Source organism: Chiloscyllium punctatum, chromosome 37, assembly GCF_047496795.1.
Source record: "Chiloscyllium punctatum isolate Juve2018m chromosome 37, sChiPun1.3, whole genome shotgun sequence".
In the NCBI taxonomy this organism is placed as follows: Eukaryota; Metazoa; Chordata; class Chondrichthyes; order Orectolobiformes; family Hemiscylliidae; genus Chiloscyllium; species Chiloscyllium punctatum.
Window position 1 is genome coordinate 6,953,237 of NC_092775.1, and position 26,783 is coordinate 6,980,019.

Below are 26,783 nucleotides of genomic sequence, written 5' to 3' on the forward strand. Positions count from 1 at the left end.
TTAGCATGGCCAATTCACCTGCCCTGCACATCTTTGGACTGTGGGAGGAAACTGGAGCACCCGGAGGAAACCCACGCAGACACGGGGAGAACGTGCAAACTCCACACAATGAGTCGCCTGAGGTGGGAACTGAACCCGGGTCTCTGGTGCTGTGAGGCAACAGGGCTAACCACTCTGCCACCGTGCTGCCCACTTTTGGTAATTGTCATTAAGCATTAATAAAAACAATTTTGGGCACTCTAAACCACTTGAAATCTTTGATGTTTTCCTAATCGATCTGCTCAGGGATGTTTTACATGCCTCTGGAACAGGTGGGATTGAATCCTGATTCAGAGCTAGGGACACTACCACTGCCCCACAAGAAGCCCCCAAAATGTTTGAATACCTCTATCAATCCCCTCTTCACTTTGAAAACAACAACAGCTGGAGATCACAGAGGGTCAGGCAGCATCCTTGGAGAGAGAGCAAGTCAATGTTCGAAACGCTGGGCTCTCTAACATTTGTTGTTTTCAAAATTTGTTCCCCCTTCACTTTCCCTGGACGTAAAGGGGAAACAATCTCGGTATCTTTCATCTCTCTACAGGACTCAAGACACTGGTCAGAACTTGGTAAATACTGACATACTGCGGTGAGAAACCGGGGAGGAATCAAGGGCGAGTCACGCCTGTCACCGAGTTCAGGAAGTGATTACAAAGGCGCTGTTCTGATAGGGGTTTGACTCAGTGAGACGGAGCTTTGGCTTTCAGCTAAACTTTGTGAATGTGGATGTGTACAACACAGGGGCACGACCGGCTTCGATGTTGCTGCTGACCGCGGTCCCCAGAGTCTCTGCCATGGAAGTCCCTTTGACAGAGAGAACAGGATTTGTCTGACAGTGCCACCACCCGTTCCGCTGTGTGTGTCCCCATCTCTGTGTATCTGTCTGTTTCTGAGTGTGTCCGTCTCTTTATGTCCATCTGTATCTGAGTGTCTGTGTCTCTCTGTGTCTGTGTACATCTGTCTGTCTGAGTGTCTGTGTCTGTGAGTGTATCTGTCTGTCTGTGTCAGTGTGTCTGTGTACACCAGTCTGTCGGAGTGTGTGTCTCTCTGCGTCTGTGTCTGAATGTGTGTCTCTCTGTGTCTGGGTGTGTCTGTGTCTGAGTATGCCTGTGTACACCTGTCTGAGTGAGTGCCTCGCTGTGTCTGTGTGTGTGTCTCTCTGTGTCTGAGGGTGGCTCTGGGTACACCTGTCTGTCTGAGTGTGTCTTTCTCTGTGTCTGAGTGTGTGTGTCTGTGACTGTGTGTCTGAGTGTGTGTGTCTCTGTTACTGTGTGCCTGAGTGTGTGTCTCTGTGTCTGTGAGTGTCTGGGTACACCTGTCTGAATGTGTCTTTCTCTGTGTCTGTGTGTGTGTCTCTGTGTCTGATTGTATGTCTCTCTGTGTCTGGGTACACCTGTCTGTCTGAGTGTGTCTTTCTCTGTGTCTGTGTGTGTCTGAGTGTGTGTGTCTGTGACTGTGTGTCTGAGTGTGTGTGTCTCTGTGTGTCTGAGTGTGTGTGTCTCCGTTACTGTGTGTCTGAGTGTGTGTGTCTCTGTTACTGTGTGCCTGAGTGTGTGTCTCTGTGTCTGTGAGTGGTTACACCTGTCTGTCTGAGTGTGTCTTTCTCTGTGTCTGTGTGTGTGTTTCTGTGTCTCTGTGTCTGATTGTATGTCTCTCTGTGTCTGTGTCGATGCTCGGCCTCCCCATCGGGTGAACTGGCGGACACACAGACTCCAGCTCTTTCAGGACGGCAGCCAGAGGCCAGTTCCTCCAACATGGACCTGCTGCTGACCAGGCTGAAGGATTTCTCCCGCAAACCCGGCAGGTTCCCGGGCGGGGAAGGAAGGCACAGCCTGCCCGCCCTCGGGAAACGGCAGAGCTACTCCGGTCCCGAATGGGATCCGCGGCCCCAGGGCCGGAGGATGGATCTGGAGAAAGCTCTGGAATGGCTTAAATCCGAACTGGTGAGAGCAAAAAGGGGTTTATCAAACAGGGAGAGAGGGCCATCTAGGTTAGTACAAGCAGGATCGGCGATTTCACGGGGAATGGGGCTGACAGAAACTGGGAACAGATTATTCCCATTCTCCCAGGACCAGTCCCGGGATACGCCAGGTCAGAGAGCAGGGAGAAGGGGTGAGAATGGAGTGAGGCGGTAGTAACCCGCAACCAGAGAGTCTGCAAGGGAGTGAGGAATATTAGGGAAACACTGATTTAAAGGTGAAAGCAGGGTTCAGGATTAACAAGGATGAAGTGAATCAGAAAACCTGGGTCTTCTGGGACAAGAAAAGTTGGGAATAATTAAAGCTCAGACAATCTAGGTCAGAGATTGGGGTCCAGAGAAAGGGATTGACCAGGTTGGAATTGTGGAAATGGGATTTTGAATTACAAAGATCAACCTTAATAAGACAGGGATTTTTGCAGAGACGTCTGGGTCAGCGAGTGGGGAGAGGGAGGGAGGGGGATAGTCTAGGTCAGCGAGTGGGGAGAGGGAGGGAAGAGGATAGTCTGGGTCAGCGAGTGGGGAGAGGGAAGGAGGGGGATAGTCTGGGTCTGCGAGTGGGGAGAGGGAGGGAGGGAGGGAGGGGGATAGTCTGGGTCAGTGATTGGGGAGGGGGAGGGGGATAGACTGGGTCAGTGATTGGGGAGAGAGATGGAGGGGGATAGTTGGGTCAGTGAGTGGGGAGAGGGAGGGAGGGGCATAGTCTAGGTCATCGAGTGGGGAGAGGGAGGGAGGGGGATAGTTGGGGTCAGTGATTGGGGAGAGGGAGGCAGGGAGGGAGGGGGATAGTCTGGCTCAGTGAGTGGGGAGAGGGAAGGAGGGGGATAGTCTGGGTCAGCAAGTGGGGAGAGGGAGGGAGGGGGATAGTCTGGGTCAGTGAGTGGGGAGAGGGAGGGGGATAGTCTGGGTCAGCGAGTGGGGAGAGAGAGGGAGGGGGCTAGTTTGGCTCAGCGACTGGGGAGAGGGAGGGACGGGATAGTCTGGGTCAGTGATTGGGGAGAGAGATGGAGGGGGATAGTCTGGGTCTGCGAGTGGGGAGAGAGAGGGAGGGGGATAGTCTGGGTCAGTGATTGGGGATAGGGAGGGAGGGGCATAGTCTGGGTCAGCGAGTGGGAAGAGGGAGGGAGGGGCATAGTCTGGATCAGCGAGTGGGGAGAGGGAGGAAGGGGCATAGTCTGGGTCAGCGAGTGGGGAGAGGGAGGGAGGGAGGGAGGGGGATGGTCTGGGTCAGCGAGTGGGGAGAGGGAGGGAGGGGCATAGTCTGGGTCAGCGAGTGGGGAGAGAGAGGGAGGGGGATAGTCTGGGTCAGTGATTGGGGATAGGGAGGGAGGGGCATAGTCTGGGTCAGCGAGTGGGGAGAGGGAGGGAGGGGCATAGTCTGGGTCAGCGAGTGGGGAGAGGGAGGGAGGGGGATGGTCTGGGTCAGCGAGTGGGGAGAGGGAGGGAGGGAGGGGGATGGTCTGGGTCAGCGAGTGGGGAGAGGGAGGGAGGGAGGGAGGGAGATGGTCTGGGTCAGCAAGTGGGGAGAGGGAGGGAGGGGGATACTCACTGGGTCAGTGAGTGGGGAGAGAAAGGATGAATTAGAAATATGGGAATCCTCGTCAGAAATAGAAGACGGCTAGTTAGTCTGCAATGTTCCAGTAAATTAATTTGACTCCATTCTTCTCTTAATGATTTCAGTTTAAATATCATCATTATTGTGAGTAATGGAGTAAAAGCTATAAAGGATTTTGAAGTGAATATATATGTCTGTGACATTACCCGGTGCAGAGGCAGTGAGCCTGTCTATTTTGCTGTGCATCATCTTCTATAAGCTCAGTTTTATAGCTGTGTTTGATTATTATTCAAATGCAGAATGCATGTCTGTCTGCCTATGGATTTGTATTTCAGGTGCAGCCATTACTGTAAGGCAATGCTAGATAAATATTTCTGGTACTAGAATGGCACGAACCAAAGACTGGCAAAGGGAACAGTCCTTACAGAAAACAGAGAGGGATCTGGAGTGCCATGTCAGCCAAACCAAATAAGAATGGTAGCATCAGTGTTTTTACACCAATCAGAGTTAGTTTCATAGTCAACTTCATGATGGTCACTCCAGATTTATTAATTCCTGCAGCTACCAAGGTAAGATTTGGCCCCAGATGATCAGCCTAGCCTCTAGTTTACTCAACCAGCAACCTTACCAAGTTAAAAGTCACACAACACCAGGTTATAGTCGAACAGGTTTATTTGGAAGCACGAGCTTTCAGAGCACTGCTCCTTCATCAGGTGGTTGTGAAGTATAAGATTGTAAGACACAGAATTTATAGCAAAGGTTTACAGTGTGATGTAACTGAATTAATATATTGAAAAAGATCTGGATTGTTTAGATTAGATTACAGTGTGGAAACAGGCCCTTCGGCCCAAGTCCACACCGACCCGCCGAAGCGCAACCCACCCATACCCCTACATTTACCCCTTACCTAACACTACAGGAAATTTAGCATGGCCAATTCACCTGACCTGCACATCTTTGTGACTGTGGGAGGAAACCCACGAAGACACAGGGAGAATATGCAAACTCCACACAGACAGTCACCCGAGGGTGGAATCGAATCTGGGACCATGGTGGCGTGAGGCAGTAGTGCTAACCACTGAGTCACCATGCCACCCCAATAGGCTGGATGGGAATCAATAGGCTGGGACTGTTTTCCCTGGAGCATCGGAGGCTGAGGGGTGATACACACACACACACACACACACAAACACACACACACACACTCTCCTGCAGGCGCACACACTCACGCAGACCCTCTCTCATAGGCTCACACACACTCCCACACATATCCTCTCACAGACATATGCCCCTTTACACTCACATTCACATATATGCACTATCTCACAGACACTCGTAACACTGCCCCCCCACGATACACACACACACACACACACACACACAAATAAGTTTGTGGGGTGAATTTGTACTTGCAGAATTACATTTTACTTTGCTCAAAAACTGCATGAATCCATGTAAGATTCTGTAAATCCATTTTTTAGAGGAGAATCAGTCGCTCACACCTTAAATGTATTATCTGGGCCGACATGACATCATTTGTTAAAGTTCACTTGAGAATGTAATTTTAAAAAAAGTTTTACAATTTACATATGAAAGAACTGAAACCAACATGGTCATTCTAAAAGACGAGAGACTTAACAAACAATCCAGGTCTTTTTAAACATATAATTTCAGTTACATTACACTGTAAACTTTTGCTATAAATTCTGTGTCTTACAATCTTGTACTCCATAACCACCTAATGAAGGAGCAACGCTCCAAAAGCTAGTGCTTCCAAATAAACCTGTTGGGCTATTACCTGGTGTTGTGTGATTTTTAACTTTGTACATCCCAGTCCAACACCAGCATCTCCACATCATGATCAACATTATCATTAGCCAACCATCTCTCCCATTAGTGAGCCAAACAGGTGACACGTTAATGGAAGCCAACTGCTCAGTCTTGAAAACGGCATTTTGTGGAAGGTGGGTGCACTCCCCAACACAGGATAAGGTGGGAAAGCCTGGGCCAGGGAGGCCAAAGACTTCCTTTTGGAGTCCAGAGGAGCATTCCACTTACACTGTCTCATGCAGAAACTAAAAACAAACTTAAAATCTCATGTTGTCCTTTCTTGTTCTAGCTACTGTTCTTCTTGGTGTGGTTTGATAAGTCACCAATGTTGCCCTGCTCAGGCTTAAAATAACTTAAATGGAATAAAGTAGAAAGTCAGAACTCAATCGGTATATTTGAAGAGCAGGGGGTATGTGCTGTTGCCACAGTGTGTCAGATTGGGGTGTGGCTGGTGGTAATGGAGTTGAGTTAGATCCCTACCCACTGTTCATCAACTGGTATATGCTAAGCAGAGGCAGATCAATCTGATCTATATTAGTGTAATCAATTGTCCACATCCCAAAACATTACCTGACACAGTGGTTTAATTTGGCACCAACACTGGGCCAGTTTAAGTCAGGGCTAACTGAGTCTGGTATAATGGGCACCTTCTCAGAGTTTTATCACTCTATTCTAAACTAGGGATAGAAAATATTCATTCTACGTTTTTTAAATACACCCACAATTAATTTGGGAACACTCAGTCTGTGTTGAAGCTGGGACATTCTTATGGTGCAGTGGTAGTGTCCCTACCTCCTCAACCTGGAGGGCTGGGTTCAAGTCCCATTTACTTCAGAGGTGTGTAATAACATTGCTGAACAGGTTTGAAGAGAAAATAACAGTGTAACTTTTACACAGAGACAAATACTTATACTGTGGGAGGAGTTGTACAGTATCAAGAATGCCATTCTCTAATATCTTTCTAAGTAAGGAACCCTGCCATCCATACCCAGTTTGGCCTGTAGTTGGATCAGTCCCACATCAAGAATAACTGTCCTATGCAGTAACCTGGCAAACACTCACTAAAAGAAAATACTTACACTTTAAATAACACCTCTCACGATCTTAGATCACCTGAGATAATTTGACAGTTCAGATTTTTTGTAATATTATCGCTATTTTAATGTAGGAAAGGCAGTTAATTTGTGCACAGTGAACATGATTATGACCAGATGTCTGTTTTTAGAGATATTTGTCAAGGGCTATATATTGGCCAGGACATTAACGAGAATTCCTCTGCCGTTCTTTGACATAGAACCATAGGATCTTTTGCATCAAGCTGAAACGGTAGATGCAGCTTCAATTTAACATCTCATCCAAAAGATCATTACTAAATAGTTCAAAAAAGTGGCTTGCTACTATCATCTCAGGACCAATAAATACCAGCAATACTTACATCCCTAATATGAATCATAATTTGAATATTAAACAAACAAATACAAATTTGGATAGTTAATATGAAAGAATTGCTTGGCTGAATCTCAAACTCCAAATGTTAGCTTTAGCCTGGTATCATACTTTAAACAAATTTCACTCTGTTTCATGTGTGTAAACTCCAGTGAATTGCATTTGGATCCAATTTTCCGTTTTGATCTCCTCTGAATAGAAGTTGTGATTTATCCAAGATGCTTTACTGAACCTATTAAAATGTGCAACTAGTTCTTATTGTCTTCCAATCACTGTGATTTTCTGTAATTCAGGCTGATAGAATCTGCACTTTTAAAATAGGGCTGTAGACAATCTGCGCAAATAGCTTATGGTGGACCTTTATAAATCACTAATTGGTCTCACTTGGAGCATTGTCTCCAATTCTGGGAATCACAGACACAGAAGGATGTAAAGACATTAGTTAAGGGACAGAAAATATTCACAAAAATGCTTCCTGGGATGAGGACTTCAATTGAAAGGACAGATTGGAGAAGTTGGGATTGTTCTCCTTAAAGAAGAAAACATTTAGAGGAGACTTATTAAGATAAACAAATCACAATGGGTTTGAACAAAGCGAAAAAGAAGATGCTTCCATGAGCAGTAGGGTCAAGAACCAGAGGACACTGATTTAAAGTAATTGATAAAAGAACGAAAGGCGACATAAAGATTTTCCTTATGTAGCAAGTAGTTAGGGTTATGAATGCACTGCCCTGAGAGTGTGGTGGAGGCAAATTCAACCAAGGAATTCAAAAGGATGTGAGTCAAATACCTGAAGAGAAAATAACTTGCACAGTTATAGGGAAAAGGCAGAGGAATGGTACTAGGATAAGAAGTTTTGGAAGACAGCCAGAATGGACTCAAAGGGCCAACAGTTCTCTTTCTGTGCTGTAACCATTCTGTCACTGATTTACGCAAAATGATCAAAACAAGATAAGCAGAGTATCAGGGCACTTCAAGCCTGATGCCATACAGTTCCATTCTTGAAGTCAACTTGTTTTGTAATCGAACTCAATTTGTTCTTTTTCCGAGTGCTGCACTGGTTAGTTTTATTCCCAAATTCTGAGATGCTTTCTCTGAAATTTGGTTCTTTGCTATTTTGAAATGAAGGCTCATCACACAGTTTCTAATACTAACTCATTCTCTCCCAGAATCTCAGACTGTGGCAGTCTTCGTGTGTCTTCCTTCCTTCCTTGCATAATCAACAAGTTATGAAACCCCATCTATTGTGTCATTTATTTGTATGTTGTCAAGTTATCTCACCATGTTACCTATTCTTATCGACAATGTTCATAATCTTAGGATGAGGGACTGGGATAAAGAGGATTTTTTTTAATCAAAGCATTGTGAATCTTCAGAATCCTCTAACCCAGAGTGTTCTGGATGGTCTGTTGTTAAAGGTATTCAAGACTGGGAGAGATGGATTTTGTGAAAACTAAGGAAATGAAGAATATGGGTAAACGGCAGGAAAGTGGAGCTGCCATGATCTAGTTCAATGTCAGAGAAGTTTCAAGGGGTCATATTGGTGCTCTAACTCCTACTTCTTGTGTTTTTAAATGTAGAAGTGTAGAGTTTTGAACTCAATGTAACTTGGTTTCTTGGTAAATGAAAGTTTTAACCCATCTTTTGTGATTCACAGATGGAAATGCGCTTCCAGAATCAGACCTTGGTGAAACAGTTGATGGAGCTTCATGCTGGGATTCAAGAGCTGAAGAAAGAATATGATAGTGACCAAGATGTATCAGCCTCAGAGAGTGATAATGAGGAGTCTGGGGATGGCAGTAACTTAAGTTGTTCACACCCTGACCACAGGCAGGTCACCCAGATGGAGAACCGCAGGAACTCAGTGCCTTGAGTAAACCTGTACTGGTGAGATGTAGGGTGAAATAATTCATGCTTGCATAACTTAAAGTGTCTTTACAGTGGGGTCACTGAGACATTGACAAGTGCCACCTGACCACAGTCAACTATGTTGAATACTATATATTTTGTAACATTACTCTTTGCACTAAAATACAACTTATTTCATGGTACACAAAGGATACATTTGGATCTCATGGAGCTGATAAAACAGCAAGATCAAATCTATTACTTTTGGTTAAAAACTGAAATGTACCAAATGGAGTATTCAAACAATGTTTTGAATTATTCTTGGCTTCTTATCCCTTAAAAATAGAAGGACTATCAGTGAATACAGAAAACTGCTGTCCTGCTCCACCATTATCACCAAACCTGTTAAGGTTGTTAATGATAAGCTCATATAGCTTTCTCAAGATGTGAAATCATACGGAAAAACAAGTTAGTCACTGGGAATCTCCACATGGTTGCTTGTGAAGCCCCACCACAACTTTAGTAGTAACCTCAGAAGCAGGATTAATGACCATTTTTGCAGTTTCACTGAGGTTTCTGCTGGTATGGTGGCTGGTTTGAAGAACCCCAAGGGAAATTTTACCCCAATGATTTTTGGGAATCTTCCAAAGTGTTATGTGCAGCAGTTAAAGAAGCAAATAATACAAAGGAGTGTGGAATCAGATTCAATTTTAACTTTGAAAAAGAAATTGAACATATACTTGGAAAAGGAAAGGATTTGTAGGGTTCTGGGGAAAGAGCTGAGAAGTGCTACTAATTGAGTAACCCTTTCAAAACGTATAAGGGTTGAAATGGCCTTCTGTTCTGTGTGATTCAGAGTTTTCTGACCAAGAGTATGGCTAGCTAAGTCCATTGCTCCCTTCAGCGTCAATGTACATTTTCAACACCAATTGGCAAATATAAGAAGGCTCAGTGCCTTTCAGCTAAACTGATATTTGAATTATCGGAAGACTGGTAAGTTCCTAAGCTGTAACAGAAAGTGTTATTTTCAATAACTTTCACAGTATTTGTCGGATGCAAAACTTGCAAATCTGTGTCCTGCAAGAGCTGTTCATGTCTACATGAGTATGAAGCATTCACTAGGAGGTGAAGTATTGCATGGTTGCAGTGCCAAACATCGAATCAAGATGAAAATGAGAAATATTCTTGCCCTCAGAAGAAGGAGCTCCTGGAGAGACTGGAATAAGGCAGCACTTTGTTAATTTACAATAATGGCAGTATCAATGGTGCTTCATTCTAATGGTAATGCCATACAAGTTCACAAGCAAGGCTTGATGAACTCTCAGCAAAGTTATGGAATCTCTACAGCAAGAAAGAGGCCATTCAGCCCACTGACTCAACACTGGCACTCCGAACAGCTTTGCACTCAGATCCACACCCACCACCTATCCCCATGACCCCATTTGGAGTTTTTACCATAGCTAAACATCTACCTACACATCTCAGGACACTATGGGCAATTTTTAGCATGGCCAATCCACCTAACCTGCACATCTTTGGACTGTGGGAGGAAATCCACATGGACTTAAGGAGAACATGCAAACCCCACACAGTCACTCAAGGCTAGAATCATACCCAAGTCCCTGGCTTTGTGAGACAGTTGTGCTAAACACTGTGCCTCCCATCACTGTCACTGATGCTGCAACTATAATTATGTATAATGACTTGAGTAGAAAAAAAGCCAGTTAGCCTTAATGGCCCATGCTGGTATCCATGCTCATACAAGTCTCCTAATCTACTTCATCTTATCCTTACAGTCCATATTCCTATTCCTTTATCCTGATGTACTAATTAATGGTGTTTGGCTCAAATATTCCACACAGTGGCAAGTTCCACATTTGAATCATTTTGAGAAGCCTGTGACCAGCAGGGATTGGGCTGAAACCTTTGTTGTTTGTGATTTACATGAACAACTTGGATGTGAATATAGAATGTATAAGTAGTAAGTTTACAGATGATATGAACATTGATGGTGTTGTTGATAGTGAAGAGGATGGTCTCAGACTACAGTTTGATATTGATCAGCTGGTAAATTGGGCAAAGCAATGGCAGATGGAATTTAATCCTGATAAGGGGAGAGGCGATGACCTAGTGGTATTATTGCTGGACTATTAATCCAGCGACCCAGGTAATGTGCCAGAGGCCCAGGTTCGAATCCCATCATGACAGATGGTGGAATTTGAATTCAGCCAAAATCTGGAATTAAGAATCTAATGATGATCCTGTATCCAGTGTCAATTGTTGGAAAAACCCATCTGGGTCACTAATGTCCTTTAGGGAAGGAAACTGCCATCTTTACCTCGTCTGGCCTACATGTCACTCCAGACCCGCAGCAATGTAGTTGACTCTTAACTGCCGTCTGGGCAATTAGGGATGGGCAATAAATGCTGTCCCAGCTAACAACATCATCATCCCATGAATTAACTTTTTAAAAAGTGTAAGATGATGCAATTTGGGAGGTCTAGTAAGGGAACGATTTACACAATGAATGGTAGGTCCCTTGGGAGTACAGAGGAACAAAGAGAGCTTGGCATAGACTATAGGAGCAAGGAAGTCTTGTTACAATGTTATAGAACATTAGTTAGGCCACAGATGGAATACTGCGTGCAGTTCTTATTGGAGAGACTTGATTGCACTGCACAGGGTTCGAGGAGGTTCACAAGGATGTTACCTAGGATGGAAAGTCTCAGTTATGAGGAGAGATTGGATAGGCTGGGTTTGTTTTCCTTGGAACAGAGGAGGCTGAAGAGGTATCTGATTGAGGTACACAAAATTGGAATAGAGTAGATCTTGAGAATCACTTCCCCATACAGAAGTGTCTCAGACCTGGAAGTGTAAGTTTAAGATGAAGAAAAAGTTGTTTACAGCAGATCTGAGAAAAATATGTTTCACATCGAGGGTGGCAGAAATGTGGAATGTGCTGCCTGAGAGGGTGGTTGAGGCAGGTACTCTGTCAACATTTAAGAAGCATCTGGATGAGTACTTAAAATAGCAAGGCAAAGTAGGTTATGGACCAAGTGCAGGCAACAGAGATTACTGTAGATTGATGTTTGTTGGCAGAGACATGATGGGCCAAATGGCCTGTTTCTATGCTGTACGACTCTATGAAACTGAGATAAAGGACTGAATGGCAGCTGCACCTGTATCGTTTGCCCTTGCTGGATGTAAATCCAATATTTGAAGGAGTTGGTGGAGTTGTGGATAGTATTGAGGGCTGTGGTAGCTTGCAACAGGACATTGAAGTGGCAGATGGTGTTCACTGGAAAAGTGTGAAATGATTCACTTTGGAGGGTTGAATTTGAATGCAGATTACAGGGTTAAAGGCAGGATTCTTGGCAGTGTGGAGGAACAGAGGGATCCATGCCCATAGATCCCTTAAAGTTGCCACCCAGACTGATAGGGCTGTTAAGAAGGCATAATGGTGTGTTGGCTTGCATTAGCAGGGAGCTGAGTTTAAGAGCCATAATGTTATGCTGCAATTCTATAGAGTCCTGGTTCGACCACACTTGGAATATTGTGTTCAGTTCTGGTTACCTCATTATAGGAAAGATATGGAAGCTTTAGAGAGGGTGCAGAGGAGATTTACCAACATGCTGCCTGGACTGGAGGGGCATGTCTTATGAAGAAAGGTTGAGGGAGCTAGGGCTTTTCTCATTGGAGTGAAGAAGGATAAGAGGTGACTTGATAGAGGTGTACAAGATGATGACAGGCATTGGTACAATTGCAACATTTACGAGGCATTTGGATGGGTATATGAATAGGAAGGGTTTGGAGGGATATGGGCCGAGTGCTGGCGGGTGAGACTAGATTGGGTTGGGATATCTAGTCGGCATGGACAGCTTAGACGAAGGGTCTGTTTCCATGCTGTACATCTCTATGACTCTATATAGTGGATAGCCAGAGACTTTTTCCCATGCAGAAATGTCTATTAAATGAGGGCATAATTTTAAGGTGATTGGTGGAACGTTTAGGGCAGATGTCAGAGGTAGGTTCTTTACACAGAGAGTGGTGGGTGTGTGGAATGCACTGCCAGCAGTGGTAGTAGAGTCAGATACATTAGGCACATTTAAACAACTCTAGGATAGTTAGTTCAGTAGGTTAGTCTGATCTTAGAGTAGAGGTAAAAACAATGACTGCAGATGCTGGAAACCAGATTCTGGATTGGTGGTGCTGGAAGAGCACAGCAGTTCAGGCAGCATCCAAGTAGCTTCGAAATCGACGTTTTGGGCAAAAGCCCTTCATCAGGAATAAAGACAGTGAGCCTGAAGCGCGGAGAGATAATTCAGGCTCACTGCCTTTATTCCTGATGAAGGGCTTTTGCCCGAAACGTCGATTTCGAAGCTACTTGGATGCTGCCTGATCTTAGAGTAGGATAGAAGGCCGCCACAACATCGAGTGCTAAAGGGCCTATATTGCGCTGTTCTGGTCGATGTTCTAGTTCAATTGAGATCCAGTGCTTCAATCACTGCTTGTTAGAGTGTGTGGAGTGAGGTACCTGAATTCCTCATTAGACTTATTAAAGATTAACTCTCATTTTTGACTCATCCATGGGTGGAAATAACTGCACATTTACTGAATTGAAACCTGTGGTAGTTTGATAAGCCTCTTTCAGGTTTCCCCTGAATGTTCTCATTCCCAAAGCATGCTCATGCATTCCAAAATCATTTTAGTTATAATTGCAACAGTTAATACAAACAATTAATCAATGATTCCCACCTTCTTTCTGATTTTCCCTCTACTGAATCCAAATGTACTGCCAAGCCTTAGACTTGATTCCCCTGAGAATAATATTTAGGAAGCATCAGGTATATTTTAGAATATGGTGGAAATTCTGAATTTTGAAGAAATCCAAGTTTTGAAATTATGATGTTCGAAATATTATTATTGATTCAGCTTATCTGGATTTATGGAAGTACACAGGAAGTCCTATTACAACATCATTGTTGCAAGGTAAACGCATTAAAGGTTATGGAACAAGGAAGAGTAAACAAGTTGAGGTACTGTTCGGTCATGATCGAACTGAAAAGCTTACCTTTGTTCCTATGCTCTTGTCCATGAATACAACTAGGTTTCAAATCACAGTCACTTTTTCAACACCTTCCATACCATCTCCAAGCTCTCACTCAGTCTCTGTCCCTTAATAGGGTGTCTTTCCATCTCCATTATTTCCAATACAAATGCTCCCATATCCCATACCTTCATGTCTTGCCAGACCTTCCCTTAATGCCTAAGTACAGGGATGATCCATTGTAGTACTATTGTCTGGGCTCCAAAACCTGGGACCGCATTATGGTTTGGCTGCAGATAGATTATCCTATGCAGTAGCAAAAAACTGTTAAAAAATGGAACTGAAGGGAGAATGGGATCATAAGTCAGGTCTGGCCAGAGTCTTTTGGGGTAAGGGAGGATGTCAAAGGGCAAAGGAAGTTGGGATTGAGGATGAGGAGGGTCTGGAAAATTTGCCTTGTGTCTGAATTCTCTGTCCTCCATTGTCCCAGTCTGAGTAAGTTGTAGATGAGTTTTGAATGAGATCCTTACTCAGACTGGGACAATGGATAATAATTGATTGATGTTAAGAGCATAAGAAATAAACTGCAGGAGCAGGCCATCTGGCCCATTGAGCCTGCTCCGCCATTCAATAAGACCATGGCAGTCTGTTCATGGACTAAAGTCACTTACCTGATGGCTCACCATAACCCTTAATTCCTTTACTGTTCAAAAATCTCCCTATCTTTGCTAAAAAACATTCAAATAGGTAGCCTCAACTGCTTCACTGGGCAAGGAATTTCACACATTCACATCTCTTTGGATAAAGAAGTTCCACCTTAACTCAGTCCTAAATCTGCTCCCCCTTATTTTGAGACTATGCCCCTTAGTTTTAGTTTCACATCCCAGTGGAAACAACCTCACTGCTTCTATCCTAGTCTACTCAAACTCTCCTCATCAGGCAACCTTCTCAATTCCAGAGTCAACCTAGTGAACCTCATCTGCATCCCCGTCTGCTGCCAGTACATCCTTTCTCAAGTAAGGAGACCAAAATTGTACACAGTACTCCAGGTGTGCCCTTCTCAGCACCCTATACAGCCGCAGCTTAATCTCCCTATTTTTAAACTCCATTCGTCCAAGGAAGGACAATATTCCATTTGCCTGAATTACCTGCTGCACCTGCAAAACAACTTTTTGTGATTCATGCTCCAGGACACCCAGGTCCCTCTGCATAGCAACATGCTAAAACCTTTCACCATGATGTCATGAGGACTTGATGAGAGAGTAAAATAAGATCTCATGGGAGATTGCCTTAAGGATGAGACCTCCCTTTCATTTTTGTATCAACACAGAGCCCATTTGATAAGCTGTAAATAGTTGCAGAGATGCAACAAACTACACTTTGTTTAGAAGACTCACCTCATTAGATCAAAATGTGACTGCTCTCCCACACACAAGATCATTTAAGCACCATAACCCACACTCTTAGAAGATATGGACAGCATCACACAACAAAATCTTCAACCCAATATTCAAGCTCTTAATATTACAGCTTCTGATATTGCTGTCTCAATGCAACAGTGTTCAGCATCCCAGTTGCTGACATGGATCAGCTAGACTGTAAGATTACAGCCTTGAATATTGCAAACCAACATTGCAATTAACTTTGCTTTGAACTAATTAGAGAGGGGAGAGTTCTGGACAGAGGAAACATAGGGCTACAAGGCAAAATGCTCTGGCTGCTTTGCAGAGCAGCTATTTGAATAATGATATCCAGAGTGAAACAGGACGGGACAGACTATATAATCATAGAAAAAAGCAGCAAGAGAGTCAAAGGGCAAAAAATGATTAAAAAAAAAAGAAAATTAATGTCTCTTACATATATGTAGTATTTGGATGAAAATAAATGAATTAATAGCACAAATACAAGTTCATGGATATAATCTTGTAGCAATTATAGAGGCATTATTACAAGGAGAACAGAGTATGTGAGTTTTCAAAAGGGCAAGCAGGAATGAAAGATGGGCTAGCTTTGTTAGTTAGCTATAAGAGTGCGATGGTAGGAAATGATCTTGGATAATCAAACTGGAAAGGAGTTTAGCAGCAAAGATAGTTGATGAACAATGGCAGACATTTAAGAAAATAATGAATGGCTCTGAACAAAAATATTCCAGTGAGAAAGAAACATTTGAGGAAGGGGATAAACCAAATTTGGTTAACCAGGAAGGTAAGGATAGTGTCAAATTGAAAGAAAAAAACATATAATGTGGCAAAAGATCAATGTTAAGCCAGGGGATTGGGAAAGTTTTAAAACCAACAAAAAATAATAAAAGGGGGGAAAATAAACTTTGAAGAAAATAATAGCAAAATGGACAGCAAGAGTTTCTTTGAACATATAAAAGGGAAGAGAGAGAACATTGCTCCCTTCAATAATGAAGTGGAAAAATAATAATGGATATGCAGGAAATATCAGAGGCATTGAATAAATACTTTGCATCATACTTCACAGTAGAAGGTATTACTAGAATTCCAAACAACTAAATGATTGAGGAGCGAAATAGGGAGAGGAAATAGATAAAACAACTGTCACTAGAGAAAAAGTACTTGAGAAACTAATGGGGCTAAAGGATGATAGGTCTTCTGAACATAATAGATTGTATCCAAGGATATTGAAGGATGTAGCTACAGAAATAATAGATACATTTGTATTAGTCTTCCAAAAATAGATTAAGGCAAAGTGGATAGGAAAACTGCCAATTTAACACCCTTATTCAAAAAGGGTGACAAAAATGGGTAACTGTAGGCTTATCATTTGTCAGTGAGAGAATCTTAGAGTCTATAATAAAGAATGTAAAAACAGCACATTTAGAATTATTTGAAGAAGTAACAAACAGGATAAACAAAGGCAAACTAGCAGATGTAACATCTTTGGATTTCCACAGGTCATTTGATAAGGTCCAGTGACATTGGACCTGAAACATTAATTCTGGTTTCTCTCCACAGATGCTGTCAGACCTGTTGAGTTTTTCCAGCAATTTCTATTTTTGTTTCTGATTTCCAGCCTCTGCAGTATTTATTTTGTTTTTAATAGGTTGGGCCTGTACTCGTTGAAGTTTAGAAAAATGAGGTGACCTTATTGAAACATAGGAAACGTCTTAGGAGACTTCACAGGATGGATGTGGAAAGGTTGTTTCTCCTTGTGGGAGAGTCTAAGACCAGAGGGCATACTCTCAGAATAAAGGGTAGCATATTTAAGACAGAGATGAGGTTGAATTTCTTATCTCAGAGGGTAATGAATCTGTGGAATTTTTTTACTGCAGAGGCTGCGTCATTCAATATATCCAAAGCGGAGATAAACTGGTTTTTAATCAGTAAGGTATGGGGAAAAGGCATGAAAGTGGAGTTGAGGATTATCAGATTGGCCATGATCACATTGAAAGCAGAGCAAACTCAATGGGCCTAATGACATACTTTTGCTCTTACATCTTATGCTCTTATTGCAGTATCAGATATTGTAGCCTCTTGCTGAACAGCCAGTTCAATCAGTTAGCTAGATGTTGAATGTGCAGTCAGGATAATTCCAACAACGTGAGTTCATTTCCTTTTCCAGCTGAGGCAGGCTTGAGACCACCCTTACTATTCTGCTCATGAGACTGTAAAACAGTAACACTAAATGTCAAGAGAGGCTTTGAGTACAGAAACAGGAATATCTTGCTGCAATTGTCCAGGGCCTTAGTGAGACCACACTTGGAGATTTGTGTGCAGTTTTGGTCTCCTTATCTGAGGAAGGATTTTCTGGTTAGAATATAGAACATAGAACTGTATAGCACAGAAAGGATTGCAATGAAAGTTGACGAGACTGATTCCTGGGATTGGAAAACAAATTAAAACAGATTAGATCATTTAGGACTATATTTACTGGAGTTTAGAAGAATGAGGGGGATTTCATAGAAGCCTACAAAATTCCAATAGGACTAGACAGGATAAACACAGGAAGAATATTTCAGATGACAGGAGAGTCCAAAACCAAGGCCACAGTCTAAAGGCAAAAGGTAGGCCATTTAGGACTGAGATGAGAAGAAATTTCTTCACCCACAAAAAGTGCTTAAGGCCAAATAATTTAATGTTCTCAAGAAGGAGACAGGTATAGTTTTAGAGCTAAAGGGATAAAAGGGTGTGGGGCGAAAGTGGAAACAGGGTTACAGATTTGGAGGATCAACCATTTTTATTAAATAGTGAAACAGGCCTGAACGGCTGACTGACCAAACTCTGCTCCTATTTTTTATGTTTCTATGAAATTGGCTGAGGTTAAAACAGGAAATGAGCCAAAGACCGTCCTTCAAGCAATGCACATGCGAATGCATATATATTACCAATCTGGTCTGGTTATAAATTCTGAGGTAATGACATTGCTGTTCCTAATATCACAAACCTTGATTTTACAACACTAGGTGTTAAAATTCCATCATATCGTAACTACTAATCCACTGATACTTGCACTGCAGTTCCATCAGAATAATAGCGAAATGTATTATTACAATATGGGGTGGCATTGTGGCTCAGTGGTTAGCACTGCTGCCTCACAGCATCCAGAACCTGGCTTCGATTCCTGTTTTGGGCGACTGTCTGTGTGGAGTTTGCACATTCTCCCTGTGTCTGCGTGGGTTTCCTCCAGGTTCTTTGGTTTCCTCCCAAAACCAAAGATGTGCAGGTCAGGTGAATTGACCAAGATAAATTACCCATAGTGTTAGGTACATTAATCAGGGGTAAATAGGGGGATGGGTCTGGGTGGATTACTCTTTGGAGGGTTGGTGTGGACTTGTTGGGCCAAAGGGCCTGTTTCCATATTGTAGAGAATCTAATCTAATGTGAACATTTTATGCAGTTTTCAGTGTCCCGAGTTGTGATGACACAAGTTATTGCACTTGATTACAAGACAGTTAGCATTACTTTTGTTTTGAAACAACTGTCCGGATAAATTTGAGTTTGGGTCTGTGCATGGGACCATATGTCCAACTGTATGTTTTTTTTCTTGGACATTATTTCATTCCTGTAATAGCAGAAAAAAAAGTAATAGCATGGATTATTAAAATCAAAACTTTTTCTCAAAATTCACCTTGAAGCTTGGTAAAAATTAAACAGAAAGCATTCCCAGCAGCAAACTTCTATTTCATTTCAGGATATGGAGGTGGCTGGTAAAATTGCATGTATTGTTTGTCCCTAGTTTCCCTTTGAAGGATATTAAAAGTTCCCATGGAACCATTGCAGTGGTAGTGATTCCCAGAAAGCACCTGTCAGGTAGGAAATTCCAGGATTTTGACCCACTATGATGAAGGAGCAATGATGTTCGTATTTCAAACAAAGCACACTGCTTTGAAAATATTGGGAATGGAACATCAAGATTCACCCCTGGGATATGGGGGGTGGGGATTTAAGGGGTTGGGCGGGGGGTGAGTGGTGGTAATGGGGCTGGCATCATACCACTCCCAAAAATAATATGGTCTATTCCATCATTCACAAAGGTGCGCACCTATTAAACTTGGCTAGCAATGAGATGCAATTGTAATCCAAAGCCAGTCTGGCTGGCCAAATGTATGTGACATAACGGCTCCCATTCTACAGGATGATCTAATTTTGCTTGCATTTCAGTTGCTCAATTTATATTATGAGATGGGAATAACAGTCAGACTGAAAGTGGCAATGGCCTTAAGAAATGCAGAGAAAGCTTCTCTTTCATGATAGCAACACTCAAGCCGTCATTGGTATCCAATGGTAAAAACAAAGCAGGGCAGCTCCCAAGCGAGTTATTGTGCCATCAGCAACATTGTGTTTTACTGGTTTGTATATAATCTTGTTTTCCCACTTTGGAGTTTTAAATTATATAAGTGTAGTAAGATTGTCATGCTCTGTCTATAACAACCCTGAGGCTGAGAGTTCAAATTCCCAGGAGGCAAGAAAATGCATCAAATAAGTTCGGTAACTTTGAGCTAAAGCCAACAAAACTGCTGAATTGTTGGAAAAACTTATTTGGTTCAGTAATACCCTTCCCTATGCAGCCTGATCCCAGTGCCACCCAAAGCCTCTGAAGTAGTAAACACAATTCCTACATGAAAATTCACCACCATCTTATGGCAACTGGAGATAAGCAATTAATGCAGCCCTGTGCATGTCCTAGGTTTAAATGACATATAAAAACGTCCTCAGAAACAAAGCACACAAAATTCACTTGTCCGGCCTGTTAGGGCCGGGGCTAGGATTAATACTCTGCCACAACCATTCAGATCAAGGAGGAGGTAAGGCACACATCTCAAACATCATTGATTTTCAAGCTAGTTCCTTTGCCTCCAGCAGTGCTTCTTCTCAAATCTACGTTCTGCTTTTTTTTTATAAGCAGGCTACCTCTTAAAGGGACAAAAAATACACAAATGCCAGAATCCAAAGCAGACAGGCAGGAGGCTGGAAGTACACAGTAAGCCAAGCAGCATCAGGAGGTGGAGAAGTCCTGAAGGAGGGTTACACCCGAAACATCGACTTCTCCACCTCCCTGATGCTGCCTGGCTTACTGTGTTCTTCCAGTCACCTGCCTGTCTACCACTTAAAGGGAAGCTGCACCTGAAAATTGTTCCAATTGAATTTCTTGCAAATTGAATTTAAGGACAGATACAGGGATTTGATTCTAGAAGCATTGTTGCTGCAGACAGTGGAATGCTGAAAATGCTAGAATCTAACTAGAATCAGGAGACTTTCACTGAACACTCTTTGGGGAAATGGGAATATTTGTCCAGAAAGATTAACTCCCAAAGTCTGTACCTGAGGGCCTTGGAGCAATGCTACACCTACCGATGCCACCAGCCTCAGACCTTCATATAATTACTTTCACTTACCATATATGGCACAGACATGATTCAAACACAGTGCTAGAGAACCACTGACATTCTGTATTCACTAGTACAGGACAAGGAGGCTCACCATAGATGGAAAACCATAAAGAAGAAAGGAACATCTCCTGAAGAGGAGATGGTTTTCAGCAACATGGAGCTGGCTTCAATTAGGCATCTTACATCACCACGAACTTTGGAGGCTAGAATGGAATTAGGATATCTGTGTGGTGTTAGCTCATATCTTTGTGCCATGTTTCCTTAGTTGGTAAACAGTGGTAATATCTCTGGAGTAGGAATTCCGAGACCCAGACGAATGATCTGGGGAGATGAGTTTAAATTTCATCACAGTGGCTGGTGGAATTTAAATTAAATTCATAAATCTAGAATGTAAAGCTAATGTTATATTACATCAGTCATCAATTTATTTGTTCAGTATGCATAAAAGATATAGTTAACATTGTAAACTTTGGCTTGATAGTTCTTTGGCCTGTTACGTTTCAATCACACTGCCAACATATATCATCTCCATAGGACATTGGATCAAATGAATTATTGCACAAATTTTACTTTATGTTTCAACTAAAGATTCAGATAATTTCACAGAATGTTTCACTAGCTGTTAGCTCTGTCTTGTCAATTCAGTAAGACGTCTATAATGCAGAAATTTACCAAGGCTCTTCAGACAGTCCCTTCCAAACCCTAAACACTACCATCTGGAAGGACAAGGGCAGTAGATACATGAGAATACCCACCTGCAAATTCCAGTCCAAGCCACTCACCATCCTGACTTGGAAACATATTTCTGTTCCTTCAGTGTCGCTGTGTCAAAATCCTGGAACTTCCTCCCTGATGGTATCATGGGTCCATCTACAGCACACACCCGACAGGGTTCAAGAAGGCAGCTCACCACCACTTTCTCAAGTATAACCAAGGATGAGCAATAAAAGTTGGCCCAGCCAGCATTACCCAAATCCCATGAGTGAATTTTTTAAAAAGTACATGTTTTTTAGGTACTATAGCTGTTAGGTCTAGTTCTGAAACAAGGATTTAAGGGGTATCCTAATCATAGAATCCCTACAGTGTGGAAATAGGCCAGTTAGCCCAACAAGTCCACACTGACCCTCCAAAAAGTATCCCACCCAGACCCATTCCCTATTATTCCACATTTCTCCTGACTAATGCACCTAGCCTACACATCCCCGAACACTGTGGGCAATTTAGCATGGCCAATTCACCTAATTTGCATATTTGTTTTGGTTTGAGAGAGGAAACTGGAGCACCCAGAGAAACCCACGCAGTCCCAGGGAGAATGTGCAAACTCCACACAGACAGTCACCTGAGGCTGGTATCAAACCCAGGTCTCTAGCACTGTAAGGCAGCACTGCTAACTACCGAGCCACCATGTTGCCCAGTTTACGCTAGTCAACGTGTGTCTGCTTCCAAATTGAAATCCATCAAGCCTGTTCTATCACTAATGGCTGATTTGTTACACACATGCTTGTCCCATTATCCAACCACTTTATAGTATTAACTTAGGGGTCTAATAGATGTTTGTGTTCCCATTTCTTTTAGCCTTCAAATTAGAGATATTTATCTAGTCAACATCTGATTATTAAAAGATAATATGCATTATTGTTGTGTTTCTTTATTTTGGACCAGAACCATTTTCAATCTATTTTCTCACGGAGGTGTAGCACTGTTGATATCCCATTGATCAGTCTTTCCTACTGATTTAAAAATCACACAACTCCAGGTTAAAGTCCAACAGGTAGTACAAGCTTTCAGAGCACTCCAAAAGCTTGTATTTCCAAATAAACCTGTTGGATGAGAACCTGGTGTTGTGTGATTTTTTTACTTTCGAGAGTATTGTGCTGGAAAAGCACAGCAGGTCAGACAGCATCAGACAGCAAGAGAGTGAACATTTCAGGCAAAAGCCCTTCATCACGAAGCCCTCCTTGATGAAGGGCTTTTGCCTGAAACGTCGACTCTCCTGCTCCTTGGATGCTGCCTGACCTGCTGTGCTTTGCTAGCACCACACTCTCGACTCTAATCTCCAGTATCTGCAGTCCTCACATTTGCCTAGTGATTTTTAACTTTGTCCACCCCTTTCCTACTGATACTATTGATGACCACCCTGAGGATCCAATAATGTCTCTTCCCCATGTTGCCTTTGTTGGTTCATGGACCAGGTAGATTGGCCTGCCTGGCAAGACAAGTTAATTGACAAGAACCTTAGGATCTTGTGTTGGTGAGGGAGGTACAATATCAAACCGGGGCTGCAATTTTTTTCGGGTTTCACTTGAAAGATTTTCTCATTTCTTTAGGTCATTAAGAATAATTTTCTGTTTCTTATATCTATTTATATCTATTCAGTTTATGCTCAGATGATGATTAAAGAGTCCTCTGAGTAATGAATAACGAAACACATTGTAGAGAGAATGCTTGAGCAAAAGTAGGATTGTTTACGTGGTGACTTGGAAAACTAAGCAAGGGTTGCCAGAGAAGAAAAAAAGAAAGACTTGCCTTTATGATCACAGGATGTCCCAAAGTATTTTGCAATCAATTAGGTCGTTTTAGTTATTTATAAAATATAGGAAACACAGCAATCAATTTGCACACAGCACTGCCCTGAGCAGTAATCTGATAATGATCATATAATCATTTTTTGTGATGTTGATAGATGGATAAATATTGGCCAGGGCATGGGGATAGCTACTCTGCCCATCTTTGGAAAAGTGCTGGAAGATCTTTCTCCTTCATCTGAGATGTCAGATGGGTCCTGAGTTTAAGCTTCCAACCGAAAGTAGGGCAACTCACTCAGCAGAGTTGAAAAATGAGGAGGGCTTTCATCTTTAGACTTTGATTAATATTGGCTGAATTAGATTATAAAAATGTCTAATTTAACCCTTATGCAACATCCCACAAACTTTTTTTGCATGGCATTACTGCCATGCTAAATGGGGCAGACTTTGAACAAATATAACAACTCAGATCTGGCCATCCATGAAGTGCTGTGGGCCATCAGTAGCAGCAGAACTATTTTTTAACTACAATTTGTAATGCGTGAGCAGATCCCCAACTCTACCATTACCATCATGCCAGGAGATCAATCCTGGTTCAATGAAGAGTGCAAGAGGGTATGTCAGGAGCAACACCAGTCATACCTAAAAACGAGTGTCAAACTGTTGGAGCAAGACTGAGAGGGTTAGAGGCTCCATTGTCTAAAGGGAAGCCCAGAATGTCAGTGCAAAAGACAAGGCTGAAGTAATTGCACCCATCTTCAGCCAGAAATACTGAGTGGGTGATTCATTTCATTTTTCTCTGGAGATCTCCAGCATCGGGGAGGAGAAAGTGAGGACTGCAGATGCTGGAGATCAGAGCTGAAAAAATGTGTTGCTCGAAAAGCGCAGCAGGTCAGGTAGCATCCAAGGAGCAAGAGAATCGACGTTTCGGGCATAAGCCTGACCTGCTGCGCTTTTCCAGCAACACATTTTTCAACTCAGATCTCCAGCATCACAAACGGTAGTCCTCAATTCATCTGATTAACTCCATCTGATGTGAAGGTGTGATGCTAATCATGCTACAAGTCCCACCAACTATTGCTCCAGAATTAGCCACACCCTTAGCCAAGCTACAACACGAACATCCGCCAACAATGTGGAAAATTGCCTAGCTATGTCCTATTCACAAAAAGAAGCCATCTAAACCAATTAATCAATCTAATCTTGATTAACAGTAAAATGATGGAAAGGGTTATTGACAGTGTTATGGACCTGACCAGGCCCCCTCAAAACATTTCAAGAAAGTACCCTAATTTTGCTTGTTGTTTTAAGGAGGTGTAACGTGGATAATCCAGGAGCAATGCCGCTGGTCAAATCACTTTGTTTTAAACAAAACAGAATTTATTTACAAGCTTACCAAATGAAATGCAAACAAAAAAGAACAGAATACAGAAAAACGTAACCAATCCAAAAACCCAACAAGTTGTCCCAGTTTAATGATGCTGTTCCCAATACTTGCCACAGTCCCCCTAATACCCCTTAGCACAAAAGGAAAAATCAAACACAGAGTCTTAAAGGAGAGTACCGGCATGGACCTGCTTCTTTGGGTCCAGCAGCTTTTTAACACTACTTTTAAACACTAAACTATACCACAGAAAAGCTGAGCTGGGATAATTGGCCGCACCCCTTTCATTGTTCAAGTTTGTTTTGAAACTTGAAAGCCTGTTCCCTGAGGCAGTATCTGTTAGCTATAATCAAAGTGGCCCTAAAACCCTTCAACTTCGATTTTTCAAAGTCTGTGTCTCTTACGACCTCTCTGAAAAGAGAACCAAGGACAACATAACTTTGTTAGAGGAGCAGCATTGTTACAACAGTGCTATCAAGCAGCATTTATGGAGGAATAACCTGTTCACTGATATTCAAATTGGGTTCCACCAGGGCCACTCACAGCCTTGGTCCAAACATGGACAAAAGAACTGAATTCCAGAGGTGAGGTGAGAGTGACCTCAAGCTATCAAGGAGTCCAATCAAAATTGAAAGCAATGGGAATCAGGGGAAATATCTCTATTGGATTGAGTCATACATGTCACAAAGAAAGGAGGTTGTGGTTGTCAGATGTCCAGAACAGTCCATCTGGAGTTATACCAGCACCATTCCCCAACTTTTCCTCTGCTACATTGATGACTGCATTGCCGCCACCTCATGCTCCCATGAGGAGGTTGAAAAGTTCATCAACTTCACCGACACATTCCACACAACCTTAAATTCACCTGGACCACGTCTGACACCACACCCCCTCCCCCAACCTTCATGGAGCTCTCCATCTCCATCAACAATGACCGACTCAACACTAACAGTTTTCACAAACCCACCAACTCCCACAACTACCTGGATTACACCTCCTCTCACCCTACCTCCTGCAAAAATGCTATCCTGTATTCCTAATCCTCTGCCTCCATCGTATCTGCTCCCAAGAGGACTAGTTCCACCACAGAACACACCAGATGGCCTTCTTCTTTAAGAATTGCAATTTCCCCTCCCATGTGGTTGACAATGCCCTCCAGCACATCTCATTCCCCTCCCCCCCCACCTCTCCAACTGCAACAAGGACTGATCCCCCGGTCCCCACGTTCCACTCCACCAACCTTTGCATAAATCATATCATCCACCAACATTTCTGCCATCTCCAAATAGACCCCACCACCAGTCCACGCCCTCAATCAACCCATCCTCCCCTCCTGGCACCTTTCCCTGCCACCAACGGAATTGCAAAACCTGCGCCCACACCTCCCCCCTCACCTCCATCCAAGGCCCCAAAGGAGCCTTCACCTGGACTTCCACACAATACAGTCTCCTGTACATTGGGGAGACCAGACGCTCTCTCACAGAGTGCTTCAGAGAACATTTCCAGGACACCCGCAACAATCAAACTGACTGCCCCATGGCTAAACATTTCAACTCCCCCCCTCTCCCCTCTGCCGAGGACATGCAGGTTCAGGGCTTCCTCCACTGCCACTTCCTCACCACCTGACACCTAGATGAAGAACGCCTCATCTTCTGCCTCGGAACACTTCAATCCCAGGGCATCAATGTGGACTTCACCAGTTTCCTCATTTCCCCTCCACTTGCCTTGAATGTTTGAATGTTCCAGCTCAGCACTGTCCTCATGACCTTCCCACCTGCCAATCTCCCTTCCCACCTATCCACTCCACCCTCCTCTCTGACATATCACCTCCATCCCCACCTCCATCCACCTATTGCACTCTTAGCTACCGTCTCCCCAGTCCCAGCCCCCATTTATCTCTCCACCCCTGAGGCTCCCAGCCTCATTCCTGATGAAGAGTTTTGCCCAAAACGTCGATTTTCTTGCTCCTTAGGTGCTGCCTGACCTGCTGTGCTTTTCCAGCGCCACTCTAATCTTGACTCAACCAGATTACATTCCTGAAGGAGTTCCTTGGAGTAGTATCATCATTAGGTCAGAAGTGGGCATGTTTGCTGATGATTTCACAATGTTCAGCAGCATTTGGAACTCTTCAGACACTGAAGTCTTTTCTATTTAAACAAAGGAAGAGCTTGACAACATCTAGGCTTGGGCTGATAAGTGGCAAGCAACATTTGTATCACTCAAGAGCCATGTAATGATCCAACAAGAGAGAATCTAATCATTTCCTTTTCACAAT

At 43.0% G+C, this 26,783-nt stretch overlaps 1 protein-coding gene across 2 annotated transcripts; it reads left to right on the forward strand.

Moving 5' to 3' along the window:
- Positions 1 to 636: 636 nt before the first annotated feature.
- On the forward strand, positions 637 to 12,950 carry LOC140462831 (uncharacterized). Of its 2 annotated transcripts, XR_011954545.1 has the most exons (3): positions 637 to 1,982; positions 8,506 to 10,863; positions 11,606 to 12,950. XR_011954545.1 is itself a non-coding variant. In XM_072556178.1 (2 exons), the coding sequence occupies exons 1-2, from the start codon at positions 1,794 to 1,796 to the stop codon at positions 8,719 to 8,721; spliced, it is 405 nt and encodes a 134-aa protein (XP_072412279.1). In that variant the 5' UTR covers positions 637 to 1,793; the 3' UTR covers positions 8,722 to 12,950. The 2 variants fall into 2 exon arrangements, 1 of the variants encoding a protein (XP_072412279.1); XM_072556178.1 differs by having other exon boundaries at positions 8,506 to 12,950.
- Positions 12,951 to 26,783: the final 13,833 nt, after the last annotated feature.